The sequence below is a fragment of the Strix uralensis genome, chromosome 26 (genome assembly GCF_047716275.1).
Source record: "Strix uralensis isolate ZFMK-TIS-50842 chromosome 26, bStrUra1, whole genome shotgun sequence".
Lineage (NCBI taxonomy): Eukaryota > Metazoa > Chordata > Aves > Strigiformes > Strigidae > Strix > Strix uralensis.
Window position 1 is genome coordinate 3,700,811 of NC_133997.1, and position 27,395 is coordinate 3,728,205.

The window sequence follows — 27,395 nt, forward strand, 5'->3', positions numbered from 1 at the left end:
ATGAACAAGCGATCGTTTCTCGGACCCTGGGTGGCCCTTTTGGTGATAACTGCGCGGCAGCGAGGTGAGTATCTCACTGGGAAGCCATCCTCGTCAGCTGTGCTGGGAAAGCGTTCACCTTGGAGCAGTGCTGTGCCCAGGGACCCCAGAAACATGCAGAGCCTGGAAAACACGCCCAGCCCCTTGGCTGGAGCACGGACAAGAACCAGGGTGAACTTAGTGTTTCCCATGGCGAGGGAGGAACCGCCGATTCTAAGGGTGAGCGCTGAGCGGGGAGATGGGTGCGCCTTCGAGTGACAGCTCGCGCCGCGGGAGATGGATCGGCGGCCTGCGGAATGGCCCTCACTTTGTTGTGAGCAGCGAAATGACGATGATTTATGTTAAATGAGAAGCTGGCAAAGCCGGCAGGATGTACAGGGCACAGGTGGTGTTGAGCTCGGTGAGCGTTTTACATACGTGTGCATAGGTCCTTTACAGGGCTGTGTGTGCGCACATGGGGCGTTCCAGAGGTGGTGAGGGTCTGGCCGGTCACTATGAAATAGGAGTTTGACAAATTTCTGATGTTAGGACTGCAGAGCAGGCTGACCAACCTCCGTCCAGTAAAGGGCAAATTGGGTGAGCGATAGCAAAACCTCATGGTTTGCGGGTGGTGAGGTTCCCATGGGGCGCCAAGGGAGGAAGGCCCAGCCTGCAGCAGGAAGCCTCTCCCTGTGCTTACACCCCATTTCTTGTGGTGCATTTTGTTTTATGAAGAGGTGGTGGTCACACCTGGGCTGGATGAGGCCTCGAGCAACCTGCTCTGACCGTGGGGTCAGCCTGGATTTGGGCAGGAGGTGAGACCAGCCAGCATTCAGGGACCCCTTCCAAGCTGTGGGTTTTTTATGACGTTGAAAAGCACAGGAGCAGCTCACTAGTCTCGTGGAGTAATTAATCTTTGTCGTGTTTCAACTTGAAGAAGGGCAAGCAGAGCTGGTATGGGAAGGGAAAGCCTCTGTAGCCTGGTAACATGGCAGATGTGCACCGCGTGGCTGGTACTACGTGTGGCCAGCTTGAGGACCTCTAGGAAGGGAACCTAGAGCTGGAGAATTGGGAAATCTGGAAGTTGTTTCCCTGGTCAGCTGCTGAGTTGCCATCAGGCTGAGGACAGCTCAGGCAAAAGCTGTGGCTCTTTTTCCTCCTGTGGGACATGAGGCCACCCGTTCACCCGCGGGAAGTGCCACTGAGGCAAAAATCCCGATCAGCGGGGCCTGCTGGGCTGCTTGGCTGGACGAGGTGATGCATGCAACGGTATGCTAGTGTCGCACTAGTAGTGCTAAAGAAGCTGCCATCGAGAGGTTTTTGCTGAGTTTCCTGTTTAAAAAAGAAGTATAGTCCGTGTCTCGTAGCTATGCCTCAGCTGTAATAACTTGTCAGGTGCGTAACAGCTGTGAAACGACTTGTTCTACTACCTGGCAGCCAGGATATATCTGTGAAACCAGGCTGTGGCCCTTTGGATATATCTGTGAAACCAGGCTCACGGCTCAGGCACCGTCACACGCTGCCTCCCACTCGGGCCACACGCGTGTGTCTTAGGCAGTCAGGGTGCCAGTGGGTTTGGCCAGGCTTTTCCTTGTCTCCTTTTCCCCAAGGAGATTTGGACCAGTTGAGCCTGTGAAGACAGGTCAGATGGCAACTCTCCCTTCTCCGAGGCAGTTCTGAGCAGGGAGCACCCTCAGGGGGGCTAGGAGAGAGCATCCCCCAGCTCAGGCAGCAGCGAAAGCCCCTCCTGCATCCATAACGGTGGGGCGCAGAACAAGCCGTCCTCAGCTGGAGGCCTCTGAACAGCGCAGAGTAGGGCCTAGGAAATAAAAGCACGTCCTGAATCCAGGCGAACAGAGCCGGGATTGTTCAGAGCCCAGTGACTCATGTCGGCCAAAGTTGAATGTCACGAGGACAGGGCGCTGCTTTTCTACATCAAAGAGGAGAGGAGGGGGAGGAAAACCCAGCAAAATCCCCCTCTGCTCTGTGAGGAGCCACACCAGTAGGTAACTGGAAGAAACAGAGCATGAGATGACAGCAGAGATCTGGCAGGGGCTGGAACAGGAAAGGACACGTGCCCTAGGGCCAGAAGTGCCGGCCTGCAACTGGAGCTGATGGATTTTAGCCTGGTAGAAAGTGTCAGGCTTGTATTGAAACACGTCAAAACTGTTTTCTCAAATATTTTTAGGAGAGACTGTTATGTTCACCGGCAGTGCCTTTTAGCAGGAAACCTGATTTTACCAGGAAATGTTGAAGCAGCCATGACACTTTGGGCTGTAACTCAGCACCAGGAGCAGTGGGGCTCTGGCAGGTCCATGACACCCGGGGCTGCTCTGCGGTGCTGGAAGGAGGAAGGTGGCCGCTGCCAGCAGCCTGGCTCTGGGGATCGGTTGTGGAGCTGTTTGGTCCTCAGGCACCTGAGCCACTTCACCATCTGAAACAGCAAGTCCTGCCCATCCTGCAGCAGGGGGGGACAGACCTGTTGTCCTTGTCCTGGTGTGAAGCCAAGACATAGGCATTATGACTTGATCACAGTCACATGGAAAGCAAAATGTGCAGCTGCACGTTCTATGCACATCTTGTGGCCACTTTGCTGCTGCCCTAAATAACCCTTGGATGATGCTCTCTGAAGCACCTCTGCCCAGGCTTGAGACAATTTTTGGCTGCTGGCAATGCTGGGTTTTGGTGCCGCTCTCCTCAGCGGCCCCAGTGCAGAACGTGGCATCGTGGCCAAGTACTGGTTTGACTAGTCACTGTCAGGCTGCCACCTCAAGCACTCAGCGTGGAGTTTCAGCCCGGTCCCGAAGCCTCGCATGGCTGAGGCACAAGCTGGTGGCCAGCAGACCTTCAGCATCCCTGGCATGTCTGCACCGGGGAAGGAGGTGAGGGCAAGGCAGCTATTTCACACAGGAGGCCAATATTTGGGGATAGACAACCCTGGGGCCCCCGCTGTGGCCTCTCTGAAGCCAGGACTGGTCCTGCCATTGCCATAAGGACTCACTTCTCCCTCTCCTTCCAGCTCACACGATGGCGAGTCTGTATCCTTTCTGGCAGAACGACACAAAAACGCCCAAAGTTGATGATGGAAGCTCTCCTGAGATCAAGATCTCCGTCCCATTCATCTTTTTTGGAGCCCCGTACAGAAGCATTTATGTAAGTGGAGAAGCAGAGCTTCTCTTTATTCTTTTCCTTGCCATTAGCAGCTGCATTTTAAACGCGCTCTCCCCGTCGTCAGGAATTGGAAGATTTATTAGCACCTACCTGACAAGTTCTTAGATTTCATGAACTGATAGGTTTTATGATTAAGAAAGTCAAAGGTATATTTAATGGGCTAATGTTCATGGGGAAGGATTATAAAAGGCAATAAATTTTCTTTGTAGGTGATTAAATGGTACAGCAAAGCTAAGGCCTTGACACAAGGAACATTATTCCTGTTACATGACAAGAAACAAGAACATACAGAGACCCGCAGGCATTAAAAAAGGGCAATGGTTTGGACCCGTATGTAGGTGCCTGAGACAAGGACAGGCTGCTGCCGTTCCCAGGTGATGGCACAGCAAACGCCTGGCAAAGGGGACACCGGCTCCTCCGGCAGGGCTAAGGCAAAGACTCCTTTGTTCCCCTGCCTGGCCAGCTCATATTTGTACACGGCAGTACTGGGAAAGCTGTAACCCCGCGGGGTTTCGAACCCTTGTGTGGTGGGAGATTTCAGCATCCAGGACAGCAGGGCCACTCGTTCTCCACGCTTTGTAAAATTAATTGTCGTTTTGGGGAGCATCTTCAGCAGACTCCAGGGAGGCTGTCTGTGTCACGCTGCTTTTGGGGAGCCCCAGGATCTGTCACAGAGGACAAAGCCAAAGGCAGCAGGCCCGATGCTTTAGCTTTTTTGCCTGGGAGCCCTCGTGCTGTGCGGCCACCTGTGTCACACAACCAGGTCTCTTGGTGCTACAGACCTGCTCCCCAAAGGCTGGGTAAACCCGGGACCCAAAGCAGGGTCCCAGATGAGCTGGGTCCCACCCCACTCTGATGGGTGCCTCTCCTGTGTTGGCCCATAGGAGCCCTGTTTTGCAGACTTTTCAGGGTTTTGTCCCACTTGGAGCTTCCTGCACTCAGCTTTTGGCCACTACCGGTAGGATGAATCTCTGCCTAGACGGTCAGGCTGTCTCACAGGCTGTCATTCTAATAAGCCACCTTCTGCTCAAAGTAGCTTACCCCACGTTTTCTGATAAACCAGCAGTTTTCTGCTACCTACAAAGGCTTGCTCAAATGAAAGCGGGTCTCTGTGCAGGTCAACAACAACGGCGTGATTTCCTTCAACGCGCTTGTCAGCCAGTTCACGCCAGAAGCCTTCCCCCTGACAGACGGCCGGGCCTTCATCGCGCCTTTCTGGGCGGATGTACACAACGGCATCCGGGGGGAAATCTACTACAGGGAGAGCACAGACCCCGAGCTGCTGAGGAGAGCCTCCAAAGACATCCGCAAGCACTTCAAAGACATGTCTTCTTTCTCTGCCATCTGGATCTTCATCGTCACCTGGGAGGAAGTCACTTTCTACGGAGGAAGCAGCACGACTCCAGTAAGAGCGATCAGCTGTGCTTCTTGACGGGTGGTGTTTGATGGTTGAGTATATGTCTGTATATATATAACTGTCCTGGCCTTTGTGCATAAAATTGAGTGAGTCTCTTTGTGTTCCCGCTCCCCAGTTCCCCTTCAGGCAGATGAGCACCACGGTCCTTTCGTTCCCTCCCGTGGGAGCCCGTATGAGCCTCGCTCTCTGCTCTCAGATCTCCACGGAAAGCATCGCCTCTTCAGTGTTTGTAGGCAGCACATCTAAACGAGGCTCCAACACCAGTTAGGAGTTTTCAGCTTGACCATAGTGTGGTTATTTTTTGTTAGATGCAGATTTCATTTTTCCTCTGTGCTGTGATACACGACCTTCACTTCGCCTGTGCTTCCGCAGTGGTAAAACAGAGCTGTTGGTGCAGGGGGCTGCAGGCACCTCGGAAGAAAGGCCTTTATAAAGGAGATGAAGTTAAACTGGTCCCACGCTCAGCCTCGGGAAGAGGGAGGGAGCTGCCTAACACAGGGGAAAGAGAGTTCGTGGCAGTGGGGTGATGGAAAGAGCAGGCTGTGGAGGCGGAGGGAAGCCCTTCATTGTCTGGCTGGCCAGCCTTAATCCTCTGCTCCGTGCTCCCTTCTTCTTGGTCACCCTCTTGAGGCTGGATTTTGTAACTTGCCCTTCCCTCCCCACCGCTCACATCTACCCGGGGTTCAATGCAAGTCTGCTTGGTTTTGCACCCTGAGCTTGCCTTGCAAGGCCACGGCAGCTTGGAAATGAAGCTAAGGTGGTTATTTGCTCCTTGCCTCTGCGAGGAGGGAGGACTGCTCTGGCAGAAAAGGCTCTACCTCAGGAATCTGCGGTAAATTAAGTTTTGGAAGTAATCTACTCTCCAAGGAGTTGGAGACAGGAAAGAGAAAATGGAAGCTTTAATTTGTATTTATTTGGCAAAAACCCCTTTTTGTTTCAAATTGTGATGGCATTTTCTGTGGCAGAGACTGCAATGCTCTCTCTGCAACACTAATCCAAGAGAGCAGCCAGGGCATCTTGTAGAAAAGGGTTGAACAGCCGCTCTGAAATCCTGTGTGGACATTGAAATAGGAAGGGGAAAACCAAAGGGAACACTGACAGCTTTTTTGTGATGACAACTGACCTGCCTGCAAGGGGAGACCGATCCAGACTGACCAGAGACTCACACTAGTAACTCCACCGTGGTAGCTCTATTTCCATAAACGTGCAAGTCGTATCTTAGAGGATGGGGACAGTGGTGTGATGTTTTTGAGGGCATGAACAGCTTTTAAATATCTGGTTAATACATGAGCTGTGACCGCAGCTGACATCGGGAGGTCCATGCCAGACTGCTGACACGTTGCTGGTAGGGCCCGTGCAGAAGCTCGAGGCGTAGATAGCGAGCAAGGGATCCCTGCTATTGTTTGGGGAAAGGGTTGTTTTAGATTAGCCTGTGTACTGTCAGTGCCAAAAGCTGGCTGCTTCTGTCTCGAGGAGCTGGCTCTGACAAACAGTTCAGCTCTTTTCCATTTGTTAGAGAGGCTTGAGATTTAATGCATATTTTTTGCCAGTCCTGGCAGCGCTTGCAGAATAAAAAAACCCACATATATATATATATATATTTGCAGACAGCAAGCAATATAGAGATTCGTGTATTGCCTGAAGAATTACATTTGCAACACAATGCAATTTATTTTGTTATAGAGCAGCCTTCCTGCTCAATAGCGGCCAGGGCTCTGGGTTGGCATGTGGAATAGCACGATGCAACTTAAGCAGGAAATTCATCGCAATGCAGAAAAGCTGCAGAAAACAATTTTGTGAAAGCAGCCTCGGGGACGCTGCGGTTACTGTCTCTCGATGACACCCGATGTAAGTGCTCCTAACAAGGAGTGCCTGACATCTCCAACCTCCCGGTACCAGGTCAGCTCCCATCACCCTCCAAGAGGCACCTGAGCAGAGCGGGGTTTGTTGCTCCATCAAAGAGCCGTTGTTGCACTATCAAAGTGATATTGCCTTTAGGTGTTAGTGCCTTCTGATCTCACGGTTGTGTGGGAAAAGACTTGGCAAAGGTGAGCAAGTGTGCCGAGGCGGTGGAGAGGAAACCAGACGCAGGAGGCAGAGTCCCAGGGAAAGGATGCAGGAGTGGAAACGGTGGCTTCCCGTTAGCTTGCTCTCCTGCTTGCCCTGGTGTGAATTGTGCTGTTTGCAGCCGCCGTGAGGCAGCTCTGCCCACACCTCTCACTCTCCCTGACAGCTTGTACAGGCTGCTTCGCCTCCATTTTCAACATTTCTCATGGCAGGAGCCTAATGCGCCTTGGAAGTGACATCCCTTGTGGCGTGCAAGTAGTAAGTGCAGCCCTGGGGCCCCCTCCTCAATCTTCAGGCATTTGTGCTCACCGCAGCACCAAACTAGCGGGTTTGCTGGAAGGGAATGTAAAGTGGTGCAAAGTGACCCCCACCCCTCGGCCCTGGCATCTTCCCTTCTCCGTTCAGCCGCAGATGTGACCTGTTGTTAATGTGGAGCGGCTCAGCCCTCTCGGGGTGGCTGGCAGGGCAAGCCCTATCGCTTCCTAGCGTGAGATGGTTCAGTCAAGGTGCTTTCCTGTATCACCTGACAGTTTCCTTCATGGTTTGCAGTGCCCAGGTAGCCGGGCTCTTAGTATTGCTCTTGAATAATTAAAAGAGGGGCATCCCAAGATTTGTCCCCTGATAAAATCCTGCTCGCTCAGAGGCAGGAGGAGCGGTTCATCACGGCACGGTCCTGGCATAGAGTGGTCTAGGATGGGCAGGGATGGGGAAGGACAGGAAAATGCAGAAAGCTGAGAAAAATGATTGACTGTAAGTTCCAGTGATGACCTGTGCTGCTGGATCTGCATGGACAGAGGGGATGTCTCAAGGGGAGAGGCTTCTTCTGTCCTTCTGCACAACTGTAGAAGGGAAGAGCTCGGGACTGTGCTGCCCTTGCTGGCTGCAGAGCGCTCCCTTCCTGCCTGGGGACTGAGCTGGTAGTCGCTTGAATGCATCTGGAGTTTGGGGGGCTGGAAATGCAGAGTCATTTCAAGTGAAAGGAAGAACATGAGCAGCAGATTTGGCAGCCAAGCAAAGCTCATAATATACATGGCTGACTTGGACGTAATCCACTGTTAACAGTATTGTAGGATATGAATGCGGAAGGGAACCGGGTAAGATAACGCAGCGAGGAATAAAGCTAAGATAGGGTAATGGAAGATAACAGGTCATAACAAACCAAATCCTGCCGATTGCTTTTTCCCTGCGAGCTTATTCTCGTGCTGCCATCTATTGGCATTAAGCTGGATCGGAGAAAGTCTTGTCGTCCTCCCAGGTGGAGGTGACGGCAGGGATGGGAGCTGGTGGAGTTGTGGCAGCGAGGGCGAGCGTATTTCAGGTCTCGTTCGGCTTCTGCCGCTCTTCGCCGCGAGGCTCCCGCGTCTCGCCTGGGCCAGAGGTGGACGTGGCAGAAGGGCAGCCAAGCAGTGCGAGAAAAGCAGTCTCACCTTGTGAATGTGCTCATGGTTTTCAACAGGTAAACACTTTCCAAGCTGTCCTGATCACAGATGGAGTGTCATCTTTTGCCATATTTAACTACCACGAAATCAGTTGGACCACGGGGACAGCCAGTGGAGGGGACCCCCTGACCGGTCTCGGTGGGGTGATGGCCCAGGTGAGGCTCTCGCTCCCATATCCCCATCTCTGTTGAGCTCTTGAATGGCTGCCTGTAGCTTTCCCAACGTATCCGTGCTCGCTCGTACCACTTGGTCCCTCAACGTCCCCAGCACTGGCCATGCAAGCCCACTGCTGGGTATAGCGGGATGAGCACTCCAAAATTTGGTGCTGGCAGTGGTGCCGCAGCCAGTCCATCTGCCCGAGAGGGGTGAGGTTCCCCGCAGATGGGGAGTCTCCCTCCCTTGCTTCCTCGCTTTATCTCGGCCACTCAATACATACACCCATAGATCTATATGTACATACATACGTATCTATAGTACATAAATGTGTAAATATACATCCCTACTGCTTGTAGTACCTGTTGAGCTTTTCACTCACATCCAAACTACCTGAAAACTGAAATCCCTGAAAAGAGACTTTAAAACTAAAGAAGATACACTCAGGAGTTACTGAGGGGAACAGAGAAGTGCAGAAATGCAGCATCGCTTTCCTGTAGCAAAGACGTGTGATGACATTTGCTCTCTCTCTGTTTTAGGCCGGCTTCAATGGTGGAAATATCACCAACTTCTTCAGCATCCCGGGCTCCAGAACCCCAGACATAGTCAATATCGAAGAATCAACTAACGTTAACGTCCCCGGGCGCTGGGCTTTCAAAATAGATGGCAGAGAAATAGATCCAGCCAATGGCTGCAGCCTGAGAGGTAAGGGGGAAACAGCATTGCTTTTTCTCAAGTTTTGGGGTGCAGTGTAACAAAAGGTAACACTGTTGGGACACTGGTGGAGAGGTGCCTGACTGCTCTGGGCTGCTGTGCGATTTGTGTTTTTGCCAAGGCGTCCCCTCGAGCTGCAGCTGCGGGGACAGGAACACTCAAGCAGGGTTTGGGTCTCCAAGTTGTTGCACGCAGCCACAAAGTTGTCGCCCAACTTCCAGCAATAATTGTCAGTCTTCCCGCCGTAAAAGCATTGAAGAGCAGACAGAGAGCTTTGTCATTCGTGTCAGCGTGGGCATGTCTTGTTCAGCGGGAGAGCATCCTCGGCGGTGTATGCGAAGAAGTGTCATCAGCCGTTGTTTGCCCTTTGTCCTGGTTGGCGTTGCCTCTCCTGGGGGGATGTCAGCACGCTCACAGCCAGCCAGACCCAGCTTACAAGGAGTGTTTGCAGCAGATTCTCAGTGTGGATGAGGGCTGACTTTGTAGCTCTGAGAAGACTGAGATGGGTCCAGAAATACTTGGGAGTCTTCTCTGCTCTCGAAGTTGCTTTCAACCACCAGTGAGTGAAACTGTCATTGGTGCTGGGTTTTTTTCCTTCCTGGGGTTTCAGTAGCATGGTGTTGCTGTAAGCCTCACTTTCTGTGGCCCAGAAGCAGAACCCTAACCCAAAGTCAAGGGTGGATGGAGCTCAAGTGTTTTGCAGGAATAGAATGCCACCAAGCTGTCGTCTCGATTCTTTTCTGTGATGCTGGCGGTGGCAACGGGAAAGACCTGGCGACAGCAATTTCCTCTTGCCCCCAGAGTAGGAAAGCTGATGGTGTGGTCCCATTTCCCTTGTTTCTGCAGGAGGAATAGCAGGTTTTCTGGGCAGGACAAATGCCATGCCTCTGCACCAGTTACAGTGTGTGTGCATGTGTCACCGGCAGTGTGGGGATAGAAGGGGATTAATAAACACACGCAGTGACTGCACAGGGACTCTGCTGCAGAGAGATTACTGCCTTACCATTTGATAAATAAAAACTGTCAGGAGCGTCCACTGTGCTCCGCGAGTCTTTCTAGCAAGAGAGAGTTGTCACTTGCCGATGGACACTGGAGATGTCGCTGCTCTGAGACACGTGGCTTCTTTATGTCCTGGTTTAGGGCTGTACCAAAGAAGGCTCATGAGACTCCGAGGCTCTTGCAGCCCCAGCAGAGGTTTTGGGTCCAACCACTCCAGCCAACTTCCAGCTGCCGACCTCAGGAAGAAAGGCTGGACTTTGCAAAGGGGCTGAAAGCCAGTCTCGGCTTTGCAGGGGATGGTGGCAGCGTGGGTAGATCCTGCCACTGGATTTGCATTTCACGGTGGACAACCGGTCACCCTCCATGAGAGGAGATGCAGCACGAGGCGTCGGAGACGAGGGGGCCCACAGTGCCTAATGGCACTCGATTGCCCAAAACCCCCCGCACAAGGACCATTAGTGCATGAGCCTTTGCAAGTGGGGCTTGCTAAGAGGAGATGTTTGTAGCAGGGAAGTGGAAAATAGCTTTTTTTGTAGGAGGCAGGGAAGAGAACAAAAAGTTTAGGAGAGGTAAATTCAGGCAGTGTGCATGGCAGAAGCCACGCGCCTGAGAAGTGTGAAAGATGGCCATATGGAGGAGAGGGAAACTCTCACGGGTATTTGCCACCCTTGTTCTCCCGTCTTCTCTCTGCCTCTCGCGTCTCTCGCCAGACAAACCTGCCTCCCTTTATAGTACCGCCGTGTAACAAGTCTGCTCAGTCTCTTGCTGTGCAATCACTCATCATTTCCCATCGTCTCTGGTGTATGGTGTGGAAATTACTTATCAACAGCTCTTTGGTTTCATAACTACTATGAGCACTTTCTGAATGGAAGTGAATTGCTTCTGGGCCATCGATGGTGGAATCACTCTTCAACCAGCATAGTTATGTGAACGGAGGAATTGTGGAGGTGGCAGCAAAGCTGAAGGATGGTGCAAGTACAGTGACAGTGCTGGAAATGGCCTCCAAAAGGCCTGAGCTTTACCAGTGGACTTTCGCCTTGAGAAAATAGCCAAATGGCTCTTGTGTCCTGCAATACTGAAGCAGAATATGGGTGGTGGGTGTCCAAAATGGAAGGAATAGCCTTCAAGTTAGTCAGTCTGTGCAGTGCGGCACCAACCCCAGAGTCATGACAGCGCTCACACCATCCAATGGTCTTGTGGCGCCGGGAGGACTCGGAGGGGACACACCGTACGTTGAAAACGAATCTTCTGATCGCAGCGCTTTGCTGGGTGGCTCCTACCCGGAGTCTGCGCAAAGAAAGCAGCTGCGAAGCCCAGTAGGACGCTTTGGTGGCAGTCTCGATGGAAGGGCTGTCGGCTCCCTCTGAGGACTGACGCGGTGCAGTTAGAGCGTGTTCCTCTGTTTAGAGAACTCACGTAACGTGGGTTTATGTCTTTCTAGGACAGTTTCTCCGTCAAGGGGAGATCTTCTGGGACAACGCCAACTGCACCACCAAGTGCCGCTGCCTGGACTTCAACAACGAGATCCTCTGCCAGGAGATGGCTTGTGGCCCCTTTGAAGCATGCGAGCTGAAGACCAAGTTCTTCCAGTGCGTGCCGGTGGAGAGCAGCACCTGCGTGGTGTTCGGAGATCCACATTACCACACCTTCGACGGCTTCCTCTTTCACTTCCAGGGTTCCTGCTCCTACCTCCTCGCCAGGCAGTGCTGGCCAGGCTCCCAGCTGCCCTACTTCAACGTGGAGGCCAAGAACGAGAATCGAGGCGGCTCCTCCGTCTCCTGGCTGAGGGATATTTTTGTGGAGGTCTACTCACACAAGATCGTCCTCCCCAAGGACAGCTTTGGGAAAGCGAAGGTAAGAGCCCCGCTGGCAGTGGAGAACTTGCCAGGTTGGTTCATCTGAAGCGGCAGCGAGACCACGATGGTAGGCCTGGGAGCATGGGATGGCGCTTCTGGGCGCTGTGCATCCCTTGGGGAACGGGCACGGGTGACGGGCATGGTGGCAAATGCCTGTTGTTTACCAACAGATGTCCTTCTGTGCATATCCTTAACCCTAAGGCTCCACAGTGGGGCTGTACGGCTCCTGCCCATTTCTCAGTATGAGAGCTCTGTTATTTCATGTGCCGTCTCAGTCCTGGTGTTGTTCCTGCAGGTGGATGACTTGGTGGTGTCCCTACCTGTCTCCCTGGAGCTGGGTGCAATAAAAGTCTACCAAAGCGGCTTGTCCACAGCCCTGGAGACTGACTTTGGCCTGCTAGTGACCTACGATGGACAACACTATGCCTCCATCTCCGTTCCGGGCTCGTACATCAACGCCACGTGCGGTCTGTGCGGGAATTACAATAAAGACCCCGAGGACGATACCCTCCGCTCGGATGGGAGGTTGGCCATGTCTGTGCCAGACCTGGGCGAGAGCTGGCGCGTGCCGCACCCTGAGAGGAAATGCTCTCCCGGCTGCTTGGACAACTGCAGCCTCTGTGACGCTGCCACTGAGTCTCTCTATTTCACCTCCGAATACTGCGGCTTCATCAACAAGAGCGGCGGGCCGCTGTGGGAGTGCAGCACCGTCATGGACCCCACCGCCTTCATCCACAGCTGCGTCTACGACCTCTGCAGCACGCGGGATAACGGCACCGGCCTGTGCCAAGCCATCCAGGCGTACGCCGCGGTGTGCCAGGCTCTGGGCATCTCGGTGGGAGAGTGGCGTGCCCAGACGGGATGCGGTAAGCGTTTACGTGCTCATGCCGGGAGCCTTCCCCTCTGGAGAAGGGGAGTGATTTCAGGGGTCTGCCCATGTGTCAAGCAGTGCGTGGAATGAGAGGGCAGAAATCCAGGGGAGGGAGTTGCCCGGGGCCGAGGGAGTCAGGTGAGAGCCGATCAGTCTCTCCTCTCCACGGCATCAGACTCTTGCGCCAGCAAAAGGGCGGCATGAATTGGGCACAAGGCAGGAGCTCCACATTGCTCTGCAGACGGTCAGCTGCCGTGGTAAGAGATGGAGGCTGAAGCAGAACAGGGGCTGGCTGATGGCATGCTTCTCGCCCACCCTCCTTGCTTGAGGCATTAAATAGCTGCGGGCAGCTTAATGGCTCTGGAGCTGCTTTGGAGAAGCTATTGCTTGCATGAGAGGAATGGCTGGGGAGGCACAGGAGGGAAAGGGAGGGGCCAATTCTACCGTCAAGCTGGCCTCCCGGGTCACTTGTGTTGTCTCTGCTGTGAGTCAATGGGAAAGAAGTAATTGGCCCCCAACCGTGCCATAACGTGGTGGTCCTGTTGTTTGTCTCCCCTCTGCACCCACAGCGGCAGCCGTGCGGTGCCCGGAGCTCAGCCACTACTCGGTATGTGCCAGCAGCTGCCCTGCCACGTGTTCAGACCTCACGGCCCCACTGGCCTGTGCCTCCCCTTGTGCCGAGGGCTGCGAATGCAACGAGGGCCATGTCCTCAGCACGGACCGCTGCGTCCCTGTCCAGAAGTGTGGCTGCGATGTGGACGGCCGGTACTATGCCATCGGGGAGTCTTTCTGGGCAGCAGCAGACTGTACAGTGGAGTGCCAGTGTGAGGACGGCGGGGAGGCCAAGTGCTTTAACACCACCTGTCCCAAAGGAGAGGTCTGTGCCATTGAGAATGGCTACCGGGGCTGCTACCCCAAGCGGGAGACCCTGTGTTTGGTGGGGCAGAACCAGGTGCTGCAGACGTTTGATGGCGTCACCTTCCCCTATCCGCTGGAGCTCTCCTACACGCTGCTCAAAACCTGCCCGGAGAGACCGGACTTCATCGAGGTGGACATCAGCCAAAAGAAGCCCGGATCTGCTCCCAATGGGCCACGTGTCGTGCGGATCCAGGCAGTTGGCCAAGAGGTGAAGATTGGAGGCATTGGCCTGATGGAGGTCAAGGTAAATGTTCTGCCATCAGGGTGGCCCACTCCAGCATGGGGGTGCGAGGCGGTGGCTTGTGGTATGATTCACTGTCCCTTTGGAGAAGGGCTCGTGGGTCTGTGGCCCTGGACTGTTCCCCCAAGTCAGGGCCTCAGGCACCACGGTGGCACTTGGAGAAAACCCACATGGGCAGTCACTGTGTGGAGGCCCTTTAGGTGCCTGCAAAGTTGTTGTCACAGCACCGTTATTCCCGTTTGCTTGCTGAGTCAGTTCTGGAGACTTTCCTGACTTTGCAGTTGTCTCCCGCAACTTGTTTTTTGCCTGGAAAAACATCCTTTGCGGGGCAGAAAGCAAGGAAACAGCTGTACGCCCTCACTCAAAGGTTCTGGGCCTTGAAGGGTGGGTCCAGGTCAGGAAGAGTTTAGCATACTCTGCAGTGCAGACAGGAACAGCCGTGCAAAGTGGTATTGCCCTCCGTGAAGTGTCTCGATCTGCTTGTTACTTGTAGGTGAATGGTTATGATGCGGAGCTGCCCTATTTCCACCGTTCCGGCCGCCTGGAAATCTACCGTAGTGACAATGGCACCATGCTGGAGTTGGAGGGGCTCCTGGCTATTGGCTACTACGATTCAGGCCTCCTGGAGATTCGCCTCTCCACCGCCTACTTCAACTGCACTGGGGGCCTGTGCGGCTTCTTCAACGGCAACGCCAGCGACGAGTTCTGCCTGCCCCAGGGCAAGTGCACGGATAACCTGGAGCTCTTCCTGGAGAGCTGGACCACGTTTGACGAGATCTGCAACGGGGAGTGCGGAGACCTCCTCAAGGCTTGCAACAACGACTCAGAGCTGCTCAAGTCCTACAGGAGCCGCTCCAACTGTGGCATCATCAACGACCCCACCAACAGCTCCTTCCTGGAATGCCACAGTGTGGTCAATGTCTCGGCCTACTACAGGACATGCCTCTTCCGTCTGTGCCAGAGCGGGGGCAACCTGTCGGAGCTGTGCGACTCGGTGGCACGCTATGCCACTGCCTGCAAGAATGCCGAGGTGGACATTGGCCAGTGGAGGAGCCACAGTTTTTGCCGTGAGTCCGCCAAAGCTTTTAAATACTCAGGATGGGGAGAAGGGTTCGAAGACCCCACTGACTTTGGGCAGAGTCTTTTTGTCAGGAGCTTGCAGTGTACAGAGGTAGAACAGCTTTTCTTGGGGGACACCAAAAAGTATGGGCTCTCTTTGCCCCACCTCCTCTCTCATCTCTGGTGGGTTCCCCTTACCCACAGGGTGCTCCTCTGTGGCCGGGCTGGAAGACACTCAACAGCACAAGAGCCGTTTGAGAGGGGGGCCCTGACCTGACGGCACCAACGGCAGCATTAGATTTCCAAAGTCCTACGAAGGGGTAGGGGCAGAGGTACCTAAACACTGGCAACCTGGGGCAATTTTCCTACTCTCTTCCCTACTGGTCAACCACAGATCGGCTTTGCCATCGGAAGAGCTGTGCCCCGTTGAGCTTTCTGCCATGAGGGGGGCGGGTGCATACGAAGTGCTCTCCCGCGTAGCTTATGGAAGGGAAAGGGGAATCGCAGTAGGAATGCAATGTTTCACGAGCCGAAGGTAAGGCACTGCCTTGGTTTCTAAGAGGCGCTCGTGCCGGCAGAGACAGATTCCCCGGTGAAGTGATTTCAGGGTGGCATTTCAGGAGGCATCAGGAGTTTTATGATGTGGTGTAGGAGCATTCCAGAGCTGCAGATGGTGTCTGACAGTGCTGTACACCACCACCAGAGGATAATTTGAATAACACTTGTTTTTAGCTGTCGCTATAAACTTGCCGTTGATGGGAAAACATTCATAATTCAGAAGCGAATGTGAAAAATCCCCAGTACGTGCCGGGGAGGCAGCCCCCATCTCCACCACAGAGGTTTGAGGGATGCATCTGTTCGGGAGCCTTGGCCTCGTACCCTCTGAAATAGTGGGAGGAGGTGTCGCTCTGCACGTGGCGGGACAGAGCTGTGATGTGAGGAGGGTGGTGGCCCAGAGGAAAAGGGATTGCAAAGGGGATGGGAAAATCTGGTGGCCAGCACGGTGCTGGGACTGTGTCCCCTCTTGCTTTTTTCCCTCGAATCAGTCGCTGCTTACCCTGTTCCCACCTTTTGCCTGTTCCCCCACCCTGTGCTGCCCTGGGGCTGCCAGAGCTAGGAACTCACGCTCTGTGTTTGTTGGCCTTGCAGCTCTCTCCTGCCCGGAGAACAGCCATTTCGAGGAGTGCATGAGCTGTGTGGAGACCTGCGAGACCCTGGCCACGGGCCCCGTCTGCGTGGACACGTGCGCAGAGGGCTGCCAGTGTGACGAGGGCTTTGCCCTTCGTGGCACCCGCTGTGTTCCCCGTCGTGAGTGCGGCTGCAATTTTGAGGGGCGCCAGCTGGCCACCAACCAGACCTTTTGGATGGACATCTCCTGCCACTTCCTCTGCTACTGCAACGGCTCTGACAACAGCGTGTACTGCGAGAACGTCTCCTGCAAGGATGATGAGTACTGTCTGGAGGAGAACGGCCTCTACTACTGCCACGTCCGCACTGATGCCTCCTGCATCATCTCCGGCTACGGACACTACCTGACTTTTGACGGCTACTCTTTCGACTTTCAGAGCAGCTGTGCATTGGTCCTGTGCACCACGATCGCTCGGCCGATGGAAGAGCGCTCGGACACTTTCCCAGCATTCACCGTCACAGCCAAGAATGAGGACCGGGACACCTCTCTGGCCCTGTGGGTGAAACAAGTTGAAGTGGAGGTCTTTAATTACAACATCGTAATTCATCGTGCCTACAAATATACCGTGCTGGTGAGTGCAGGGCCATGAGGGCCGCGGTTATTTCTCCCTGCCATGGCTCCCAAACCGTGGAGCGATTCCCTAGGCATGAGGCCTTATGGCTCGCAAGGTTTTCCAAGGGTCGGGACGTGTGTATGCTTGGGCTCATCCCTGGGGTGCTGCCATGCACAACTTTTGGAGGGGGCTTCCATTTTGGCTGCCTTGTTTTGGATGTAGAGGTGAGGCCAGTAGGGACCTTGCTCCGGGATTGCCGAGCCACCCTCATTTGTGTCCTCCTGCGGCAGCTCCGATCATCATTCCCGCTCACGGTGCGTCTTGTTTTCTTCCCCTGCAGATCAACGATGAGCGTCTCTACCTGCCCCTGAAGCTGGGCCAGGGCAAAGTGAACATCTTTGCCTTTGGCTTTCACATCGTGGTCGAGACAGACTTTGGGCTGAAGGTGGTGTACGACTGGAAGACCTTCCTCTCTGTCACGGTCCCACGCAGCTTCCAGAACCTGACCTACGGCCTCTGCGGCCGCTACAACGGCAACCCCGAGGATGACCTGGTGACTGTGGGTGGCACGCCGGCTGCCAGCGTCGCTGACTTCGTCCAGAGCTGGGCAAAGCGGGATGCCTTCTGCCGCGTGGGCTGCGGTGACCGCTGCCCTGCCTGTGGGAAGGTGGAAGGCTTCTGGAAACCCCAGCAGCTCTGCAGCCTCATTCCAAGCCAAAGCGGCGTCTTCGCCAAATGCCACAGCAAGATCAGCCCCAGCTTCTTCTACAAGAACTGCCTCTTTGACACCTGTGTTGATGGGGGAGCCATGCAAACGGCCTGCAGCTGGCTGCAGAATTATGCCAGCACATGCCAAACACAGGGCATTGCCATTACCGGCTGGAGGAACTTCACCTCGTGCTGTAAGTGCCACCCTACCTCCGGGTCCTTATTCTCTCGAGGCGATTCCTGGGATCGTCCACCGTAACACTTGCTGGAGCTCACCCTGTAGAGAGGTAGCAGAGCACCACACAGAGCACCAGTGGGCACCTGCTGCCTCCAGGCCATTGACCCAGACACGTCCCGAGTCCCCACAGTCAGCGCCCAGAGATGGCCCTGGGCATCCCCTCCTTTCCTGCTGGATAAAGGGGAGGTGTGGGATGAGGTCTGGGGCACTATGTTCTCTTGGAGTTATTATGAACTGCATGTGGCATAGCGGGAGCAGGGATGGAAAGGGAGAAGCCTCAAGTTCAGAAGGTATCACCCATCCCTCCATTGTTTAAACAGGCATTATATTAGTCGGCTTCAAAGCCAGGAGTACGTGTTTGCTCTAATGAAGCCGCATGCTCTTGTCAATAAGATTACAAAGCAATGTTCAATTAGGCTCCCAAGGATGGGGGCCGCAAGCCTCTCTGGCAGTCGATCTATCTGGTGAATCAGATGGGAAGTAATTGTCTTTGCTAACAAGACTGAAAATTAAATTTATGTCGTTCTCCCTTCTAACGAGCAAACTCATGGCTCAGAAGGCACCGCTCTTGCAGGGCAGGGGCGGCGAGGTCACCGACCGGCATCCTGAATGCTAGGCCTGAAATGGGGAGCACGGGCAGCATCCCTCACAGGCTTCATGCTCCAACGGCCCAGCAAAAACACATCCCCTGAAATACGTCCCCACACGGAGAGCACGGAGGCTCTGTACGCTGCCTGAAAGGTCCCAGGGCCAGCACGGGCATCCCTCCCACAGGAGGATGTTAGTCTGGTGTCAATGAGCAGGCTTGTTTGTGGGAGAGCAGGGAGCACGGGGAAAGGGCTCTCGGGAAACTGGCGTGCAGGAGCTCAGAGAGAGGGGTGAGTAACGGAGAAGTGTTGCTCATCTTGGACTAGGCAGTTGGCAAGCGGCATAGGACGAAGGCTGCCTTTCCCCTTCAGTTGTGTGCCTGGGAGCTCCAGGTACCTCTCTGGGTGACATGGTCCATGGCAGGGACCACACTGGCGGGGGAGTTAACTGCCCAGGGACACCAGGGGTGGGGATTATGGCCCCATGTGTGGCTGGCCACCAGGTTGGTTTTGTCTGGGGAGCTAATCTACATCCGTTTTGTCCTCTGGTAATGTCACAGCCATCAGCTGTCCCCCCAACAGCCACTATGAGAGCTGTGTGTCCCTGTGCCAGCCCCGATGCGCTGCCATCCGGCTGAAGAGCGACTGCAGCCACTACTGTGTGGAGGGGTGCCAGTGTGACCCTGGGTACGTCCTCAACGGCAAGAGCTGCATCCTTCCCCACAACTGCGGCTGCTACTCCGACGGCAAATACTATGAGGTACACCACCCCCGTCCTTCTCTCAGGGCTTTCTCCCGCCCTCTTTCTGATATTTCTGGGCAGAGTGTCGTGCCCTGAGTGGGGACGGAGGCCAGGCTGGGCCGGTACCGGGTGTTGCACTGGGCCCGTTTGCAGGGTCACAGCCTCAGTCAGAGTGAGCACTCCGCAGGACCTGGAGGGACAGATCCTCTCCTTCATCAGCATCACGCGTGTCTGCTGGTCCACGGCCACGCTTGGGGATTTCTCTGAAGCCTGGTGGTTTTGCACCAAGCAAGAGTGAGCAGGGAACAAGGGGCAGAGCGGGAGACATGCATCAAGCGGAGGCAGAGAGAGGCGAAGCGGGCTCTGTAGCGAAACCCTGGCCACGGCCTGTGGGATGTCTGCTGAGGCCAAGCTGTCCTGCGGTGTCCCAGCTCCTCCTCTGAGCTGCAGAGCATGTTACTGTCGCTCCTGCTGGAGAAGTCCCTGTGTTGGGGCTGGGGTCCAGCTCTGATCTGACCACCGTCATGCACTCAGGTCAGGTTGCCTCTCCCACACCAGTCTTGTTTTCAGCCTGAGTCTCTCACAGCCATTCTTTTGGAGCTCTGGTGTGAGGAAGGCTGGCATAGAGCAAGGAAACCTCGATCTGAGAGCCCATGAGAATAATATCTCCTAGAAAAGTGGAGTTGGTAAGACTCCACAAGGTGAGAGCCCACGATCACACTGGTGGTGGAAACCATGGCTGTTGGTGAGGGTAGGGATGATGCAGTGGCAGCACAGGGCTCTCATGGCTCCAGGGGGTACTGGGGGTAGAGAGGAGAGGGACATCCTCCTACGGTGTGCTATGTAGCAAGTCTTTCTGTCTGGCAAAATCGTCACGTGGTTTTTTGGGTGAGAGTGACTGACTCAGGTGCCAGGGAGGCATGGGAGGGAACTGGCAGAGGGAGGAAAGAAAGGGTGGCGACTGGGAAGACTGGCTTTGACAAGTGCCCAAGTCTAGTACTGTATGACCACGCTGTTCTAGATATTCCGCATGAGACGGATTTACTCTTTCACATGGAATTTACTTATTTGTAGCTACTGGATGTTACTTGGGAGTTTGATTCAACAGGGTGTTGTGATGGTGGCATCCCTCGTATTATAGTGGGCTGTATTTTCTCTGGGTGAATCTGTTCTGCATAAAGTGTCTTTGGCAAGCTCCGCACCCATAAGGAACCACTATTGGGGCACTGTCATATGGGGACCCTAGCAGCTGGATTGGTGGCTGACAGGGCACAAGAAAGAGGTCAAGGAGGTATTTAGCACACCGTGTTGTTTGCGTGTGTACAAGAGGCGGGGGAGATTGTGGTGACAGTGGAAACATGCAGTTGCCTTGTGCCTGTGGGTAGCAGAGATGTTGCAAGGTAGGTGCAAGCTGCCAGTGTGTTCTCTGCACCTTTTCCTCTGTCCTCATTGCCCGCTCTCGCTTGCTGTGTGGCAGAGGGGCATAAACCTTGGCCCAAGCGTCCGCAGAGGGTAGGGCAGGGTTCCCTGGCCCTGCTGGCCAGTGACGGGTCCCTCTTTCAGCCCAAGCAGCTCTTCTGGAACGGAGACTGCACCCGCCGGTGCCGCTGCTTCCGGCGCAACCTCATCCAGTGTGACCCGCGGCACTGCAAGTCGGACGAGGAGTGTGCCCTGCGCAACGGTGTCCGCGGCTGCTTCAGCACCAGGAGCTCCTTCTGCCTGGCAGCGGGTGGCGGCGTCTTCCGCACCTTCGACGGGGCCTTCCTCCGCTTCCCCGCCAATTGCGCCTTCGTCCTCTCCACCATCTGCCAGAAGCTGCCCGACTTCTCCTTCCAGCTCATCATCAACTTTGACAAGTGGTCCTCACCCAACCTCACCGTCATCTCCCCCGTGTACTTCTACATCAACGAGGAGCAGATCCTTATCAACGACAGGAATACTGTCAAAGTAAGGTCTTGTCGGGGTGTCCTCCCCCTCCAGAGCGGGACCATGGGCTGGGTGGCAGGACACGGGCTCCCAGGCAGAGGAGGATGGCATGTGGGGCCGCATGATGGTCTCTGCGAGGGCCCCGGAAGGCTCTGTTGGTGGCTTTGCATCCTGGTCAAGGCAGCAGCAGGGTGAAGGATGTGGCCATCATCCGTCAGGCTTTGGGGAGGGATGCCAGCCAGCAGGAGAGGGCTGGCAGGAGGGAGGGCCGTCCACAGCCCAGGAGTTTGTAGCCACGTATCCATCCAGCTCTCAGTGGTGTGGGCGAAGCTGCCCTTTTGAGCAGAGGGGTATGGAGGGCTGGCTATCGCTGCGGTGTCGCTCGGTCTCTGAAGGGCACCGTCTGTGGCTCTTCCTGCTGAGCGACGAGTCCCATGCTAGAGCCTCTGCACGTGAGTAGGGTTCCCTTTGCGGGCATTTAAGGGAGGCCATGTGCTCGGAGCCATCCATCAGGCTGGAAGGAGGAGGAGAAGGATATGCCAGCCCCTGCCAAAGACAAGGTGGTGGGTTTTCATGGCTGGGATAGGGGGAGGCAGACGTGGAGCCGTTTGCGGGTGGCTCGTGCTCACATCCATAGGCGGAGGGGACAGGAGGGACGTCAGCCTTGCATCCCCTCCTGTGCCAGGTGAACGGCAGCCATGTGAGCATCCCCTTCGTCACGGGGCTTTCCACGAAGATCTTCAGCCAGGAGGGCTTCTTGGTCATCGACTCCAGCCCTGACATCCAGATCCGCTACAACGGTTTCAACGTCATCAAAATCGTCATCGGGGAGCGGCTGCAGAACAAGGTGTGCGGCCTCTGCGGCAACTTCAACGGTGACCAGACGGACGACTACGCGACGCTGCGGGGGAAGCCGGCGGTCAGCAGCGTGGTGCTGGCGCAGAGCTGGAAGACCAACGGCATGCAGAAGAGGTGAGCGGTCGGACGGCCCTTCCCCACCGGGCGGGAGCGGGAGCGGGGCCGGCCGCGACGGGAGCCCCCGCGACGTGTCCGGTGCCCACAGCTGCAACGAGCTGCAGTACTCGCAGTACGCCGCCTCCTGCGACAACGTCCAGATCCAGGACCTGCAGAGTGACAGCTACTGCCTGAAGCTGACGGATATGAAAGGCTTCTTCCAGCCCTGCTACGGCCTCCTGGACCCCCTGCCCTTTTACGAGTCCTGCTTTCTGGATGGCTGCTACAACCACAAGAAGGTCCAGCTGTGCGGCTCGCTGGCTGCCTACGGCGAGGCCTGTCGCACCTTCGGCATCCTGGGCACTGAGTGGATCGAGAAGGAGAATTGCTGTAAGAGAGCCGGGGGCCATCTGGGTCGAGGGGAGCTGTGTCCCACTGGGAGAGGGGGAGAGGGACTACTGGTGTGGGGGTGGCCCACGGCGGTCGGAGGTGCCTGCCCTGCGCTCCGAGGGTAAAGATCTTGTTTGTGCTCTGTCTTGTGCTGTTTAGCAGGAGTGGTGGAAGATCCCTGCGTGGGTGCCGACTGCCCCAACCGCAGCTGCGAGCTGGACAACGGCGGGGAGCTGTGCGGCTGCATCGAGCCCCCGCCCTACGGGAACAGTGAGTCCTCTGCATCCTGGCCACAGGGTCAGCGCCGAGTGGCGTGGGTGCGCGTTAGGCTGTCGTACCGCTGGGGCTTCAGGAAGGGAAGGGAGGTGCTGAGGGTCAGGACCTCTGCCAAGACGGGGTTTTGTGACCATGCGTGGTCCAGGACAGGAGCAGGGAGCAGGTTTCCTGGAGCAGGTGTTATGGGTATCTCTGGCTTGGGGGCACTTGGAGCAGCAGGGACATTGGATGGGCCGCAGGAGATGATCCCAGCCCGTTTCTGGTGGTGGGGAGGAGGGCTGGTTGGGCCGGCACCCTGGGTGCCATTTGTGGCGATCTGAAGTTGCCTCATCTTCTCCTCTAGCCACCCATGACATCATTGATGCGGAGGTGACCTGCAAAGCCGCCCAAATGGAAGTGTCCATTTCAAAGTGCAAGCTGTTCCAGCTGGGCTTTGAGCGCGAGGGGGTGCGGGTCAACGACCGCCACTGCCCTGGTATCGAAGGGGAGGACTTCATCTCCTTCCAGATCAACAACACCAAAGGCAACTGTGGCAACTTGGTGCAGGTGAGCCAGGGCACGGACCACGCGCGGCTGGGAGCAGAGGCCAGGCAGTTCATCTTGGGTGTCTTCTCATTCGTGCGAATGTGAGGGCAGAGGAGGCGGGGGGGGCGTGCCTTTCGGAGGTGGCTTGATGGAGCAAAAGAGAAACAAGAGTCAGCTGGTTCCTGGGACACACACATAGCTCTGACTGTCGATCAGGGCAGCTGGCGCTTGGGAAGTAGGTTGCGGGCAGACTTTGTAGTGCACAATCTTTTGGCACAGGGTTGCTGTCGCCTCACTGACTGGTGTCCTCATCCAGAGGATGCAGGAGGAGACAGAGGAGTAGTTGGGAGGCTGAGGAGAGCATCTCTGTATTCTGAGCTGTTATGTATGTGAGGAACTTGGTGGCATGGGGGGCATCGAGGCAGCATGGCTTCACGCCAGACGGGCAGTCATCTGTGGCAGCCCAGCTCAACACTGGTGGTGGGGTGGGGGCACGTGTCAGTTGAACAATGCTCAGAGGCGCTTCTATTGGGTGGGTGTTGGAGAAAACAGAGGCAGGTCCTGCAGAGTAAGGATGCTGCCCAGTGGTTCCTCGCCCCACTGTACCGTACCTTTTCTGGCCAGAGGTGGCAGAGGCCAGCGGGGCCCTCGGTGTCACATGGCTTGTTCAGGGGCTGAGGTGCTCCTTAGGAGCAGGGGAGCGGAGACGGCTGGTCTCGAGCGACGCCCTGCGTTCCTTCTGCAGTCGAACAGCACGCACATAGTGTACAAGAACACAGTGTGGATCGAGAGCGCGAACAACACGGGCAACATCATCACCCGGGACCGGACCATCAACGTGGAGTTTTCCTGCGCCTACGAGCTGGACATCAAGATCTCCCTGGATTCGGTCGTGCGGCCGATGCTCAGGTAGGAGACGGGGTGGGCTGCACAGCCGCTCCTGTTGCACAGGTGTGGGAGCGCCCAGGCGGAGGGCAAGGCGGCGAGGGTCCAAAGCAAAGTGCCATGTTGGGGGTTTGTAGCCTTTCCTCCATCCAAGACAGTATTTTTTTTTGTCATCATTAGCGTGATTAACCTGACGGTGCCAACGCAGGAAGGGAGCTTCACGACCAAGATGGCCCTGTACAAGAACTCGTCCTACAAGCACCCATACAGGCAGGGCGAGGTGGTGCTCACCACCCGGGACGTGCTCTACGTGGGGGTCTTTGTCGTTGGGGCTGATTCCAACCACTTGATCCTGATGCTGAACAAGTGCTACGCGACCCCCTCGCGGGACAGCAATGACAAGCTGCGCTACTTCATCATCGAGGGAGGGTGAGTGACCACGGGATGTGGCACGGCGGGATCGAAGCGTGCTGCCGTGGGACCCAGGGCGAGGGGCCTTACAGGGACAGGGGCGAGTCCTGGTCACGGGAGGACTGGGGCGAGCATCAATGCTTCGTGCAGGTGCCAAAACATGAAGGACAACACCATTGGCATAGAGGAGAACGGGGTGTCACTGACATGTCGCTTCCATGTCACCGTCTTCAAGTTCATCGGGGATTATGACGAAGTTCACCTCCACTGTGCTGTCTCGCTCTGCGATTCGGAGAAATATTCCTGCAAAATAGTAAGTGGGGCAAGTGCCGAGGGGCAGGTTGCTCGCTTTGCAGGGCTCCAACAGAGCGCGGCAAGTCCAGTCAACCTGGTGCAGAGAGGTGGCTGGAGATGTAGCCCCGGGGGCGAGGCCGGGAGGGTTGCGTGTCCCTCTAGGCACTGGGAGAGCAGGGCTGGACAGAGGGGTGCAGAAGGGGCCCAAGAGTGACAGAGGGGGCTTTTATCCCCACATAGAACTGCCCTCAGCACACGAGGATGGCCAGTGCATTCGCTGCGGAGTCCAAGGAGCAGATCATCTCGGTGGGGCCTATTCGGAGGAAGCGTAAGTGTGTACAACCCCAAGGAAGGCTGCCGTGGGGCAGTGCCTGGGTGTGGTGAGATCCTGGGGCACTGGGGCGAGGGAGTGTGTGTGCGTGTGTCCTGTGGGGAGAGGCTGTTCCTTTGGGTGGGAATCGGGACAAGCAGGGGGGATTTTGCTGCCGGAAGGTGAGGGCAGAGGGTGCGTGGGTGCTAGTTGGATGGGTGCGCATGTGGGCCACGTTGGGGGTCTGCCTTGCTCAGGGATGTGTGTTCCTAGGGCTCTGTGGGTGGTCACATAGGAGATGGTGGGGTGGCGTGGGGCGCTCCGCTTCTGGCCATGTGGCCCTGTGCTGTGGGTGCTCCCGAGAGGTCCCTGGAGGGTTGTGAGCATCAGACTAGGTGCTGCTTTGGGGTCTAGCTGGGTCCTAGCATCGTCCCCACACTGCATGTGAGGTGAGGGCATGCCTGGCAGGTGATGGGTGTGCTCTCATGGGTTGTAGCAGGGACTGTGGGAATGTGGGTCTTAAGCAGCCACGGATGGGAGCTTGGGTCTGGGAGCATCTCTCAGGTGTCTTCCTTTGCTCTTTGTGCCCAGGATCGGACTGGTGTGAGGACAACGGGGGCTGCGAGCAGATCTGCACGAGCCGGGCGGATGGACCCCTGTGCAGCTGCGTGACGGGGACGCTGCAAGGGGATGGCAAGAGCTGCAGGGGCAAGTACCGGGGGCAGCACAAGAGTCGGGGCGAGCGTAGTGGGGGGTTTCCACACCTGAGCCGAGGGGCTGTAGAGGTGAGCGGTGTGGGGAAGGGGGCCGGAATGTGCGGCATGTCGCAGGTAGGAGGGAGTTGCCCGTTGCGTGTGTGCCGGGGCCCCAGCTCACGTGGATCTTGTTGTGTTGGCAGCCTCCAGCTCTTCAGGGGAGCACCGTGCCCAAGCGACCGTTCTGGTGGTGGCCCAGCTGTGGCTGTGGCTGCGCTCAGCTCTGCGGGACCCGACCTCGTAGGCGCGGCTCCGCCGCCCAGCCAAGTACTGTTCTCACGTCAGCCTGAGTCTTTGTAGGGTAGGAGACAGCACCCCCACAGTGGCCAAGCTGCTGCCGCCCCGTCCTGCTGCGTGGAGGCAAGAGAGGGACTTGACCTGAAGAGAGATCAGACACAGACCTGGATGTGAAGGTGGCATGAGGCAGGTGCAGCACCAGTGACGGCGAGGCAGAGATGGATGTTTGCCGGCATCAGTGTGGGACTTGGGAGGGTTTTTTTGCAGGTTTCTGGCATCGATGTGGGACTTGAGGTGTTTTTTTGCAGCTTTTTCCCAGGCTTTCCCTTGTAGCATGCACTGTAGGTGACCTCGGGAGCCACTCTCCGTGTCTTGTGAGCGCACAGACTCGGTCAGAGGTAGGTGTTGCAGCACGGGTCGTGGGCTGGAGTGGCACATCATCATCGTCAGATGTCGTGATGCCTCAGGAGCGTGTCACCCTCTGGCTCTCCAGAGCAGAGGTCGTTGAGGCGTGCAGCAGATGGCCAAGTTCATCCCTGGGGTTCTGGGAAGCCTGTTAGCGCACTGCGGTGGTGACAAGCCAGTCCCAGTGTTTGTAAAGAGGTGCTTTCTGGTGGGCAGGAGCCGGAGCCAGAGAAGTGAGGGATGGAGTTCCCTCCTGTGTTTGGTGCTGTGATACGGGAGTTTTTTTGAGGGAAAGAGCAAGGTTGGGGCCCACAGGCACAGGGCAGCGTTGGGGTGCCAGGTGGGAGAGTCGAGAGCAGCCTTGGGGGGGCCAGTGGGTGTGGGGGGGCTGTCTGTGTTGGTGTCTTGTCTTGTGTTTGTACTCTGTGAAATGGCTGCGTGGGAATAAAAAGTGTTGTAATCCTTCGTAAGCGGTGTGGTCCTGCGTGAGCTCTGGATGAACTGGGAAGTGTTGCTCTGCTGCCAGAGCTATGCTGTCACTGGTATTGGTGGAAGAAGTCCCATGGCTGGAGCACTGGGATGGAGGTAAACAGGCTGTGTAGGAGGGATAAGCAGGGCAGGTATATAGGTGGAGGTGCCACACTGTAGATAAGGGAGAGGTTTGATTGTACAGTGAGGATGTGGTTGAGAGCCTCTGGGTGAGGATTAGGGGGATGGAAAGCGAAGGAGATGTTGTAGTGGGCATCTACTACCGATCGTCCAGCTGGGATGTAAGCACTGATGAGTTATTCTATAGAATTAGGCAATTAGAAGTGTCTGGATCAGTAGCCCTTGTCCTTATGGAAGATTTCAACTTCCCAGATATCAGCTGGGAATATCATACTGCCATGATGAGCAGGTCTTGGAAATTCTGTATCCCTGTCCATCTACTGGGCTCCCTCGACAGAGTCGACGCCAACCCCCCTGTTCAGGATCCTCAGCTGACTTTACTTACACACTTACTAACTCACTACAGTCAATACAAAAGGAACCTTCAACTCCCCTTCCCAGCTCTCCAGTAAACACCACTGGCCCTACACTGAGCCCC

The 27,395-nt window shown here is 55.9% G+C and overlaps 1 protein-coding gene across 1 annotated transcript; it reads left to right on the forward strand.

Annotated features, from left to right (window-relative positions):
* TECTA (tectorin alpha) lies at positions 1-26,659 on the forward strand. Its single transcript, XM_074894769.1, has 23 exons — positions 1-64; positions 3,038-3,171; positions 4,307-4,594; positions 8,130-8,267; positions 8,805-8,970; positions 11,420-11,832; positions 12,130-12,700; positions 13,275-13,867; positions 14,358-14,931; positions 16,073-16,683; positions 17,006-17,567; positions 18,759-18,958; positions 20,504-20,887; positions 21,552-21,838; positions 21,930-22,210; positions 22,370-22,480; positions 22,830-23,032; positions 23,757-23,920; positions 24,077-24,325; positions 24,458-24,620; positions 24,842-24,929; positions 25,503-25,619; positions 25,810-26,659. Exons 1-23 carry the CDS (start codon positions 1-3, stop codon positions 25,908-25,910), a joined length of 6,462 nt encoding a protein of 2,153 aa, XP_074750870.1. The 3' UTR covers positions 25,911-26,659.
* The last annotated feature ends 736 nt before the right edge of the window (positions 26,660-27,395 follow it).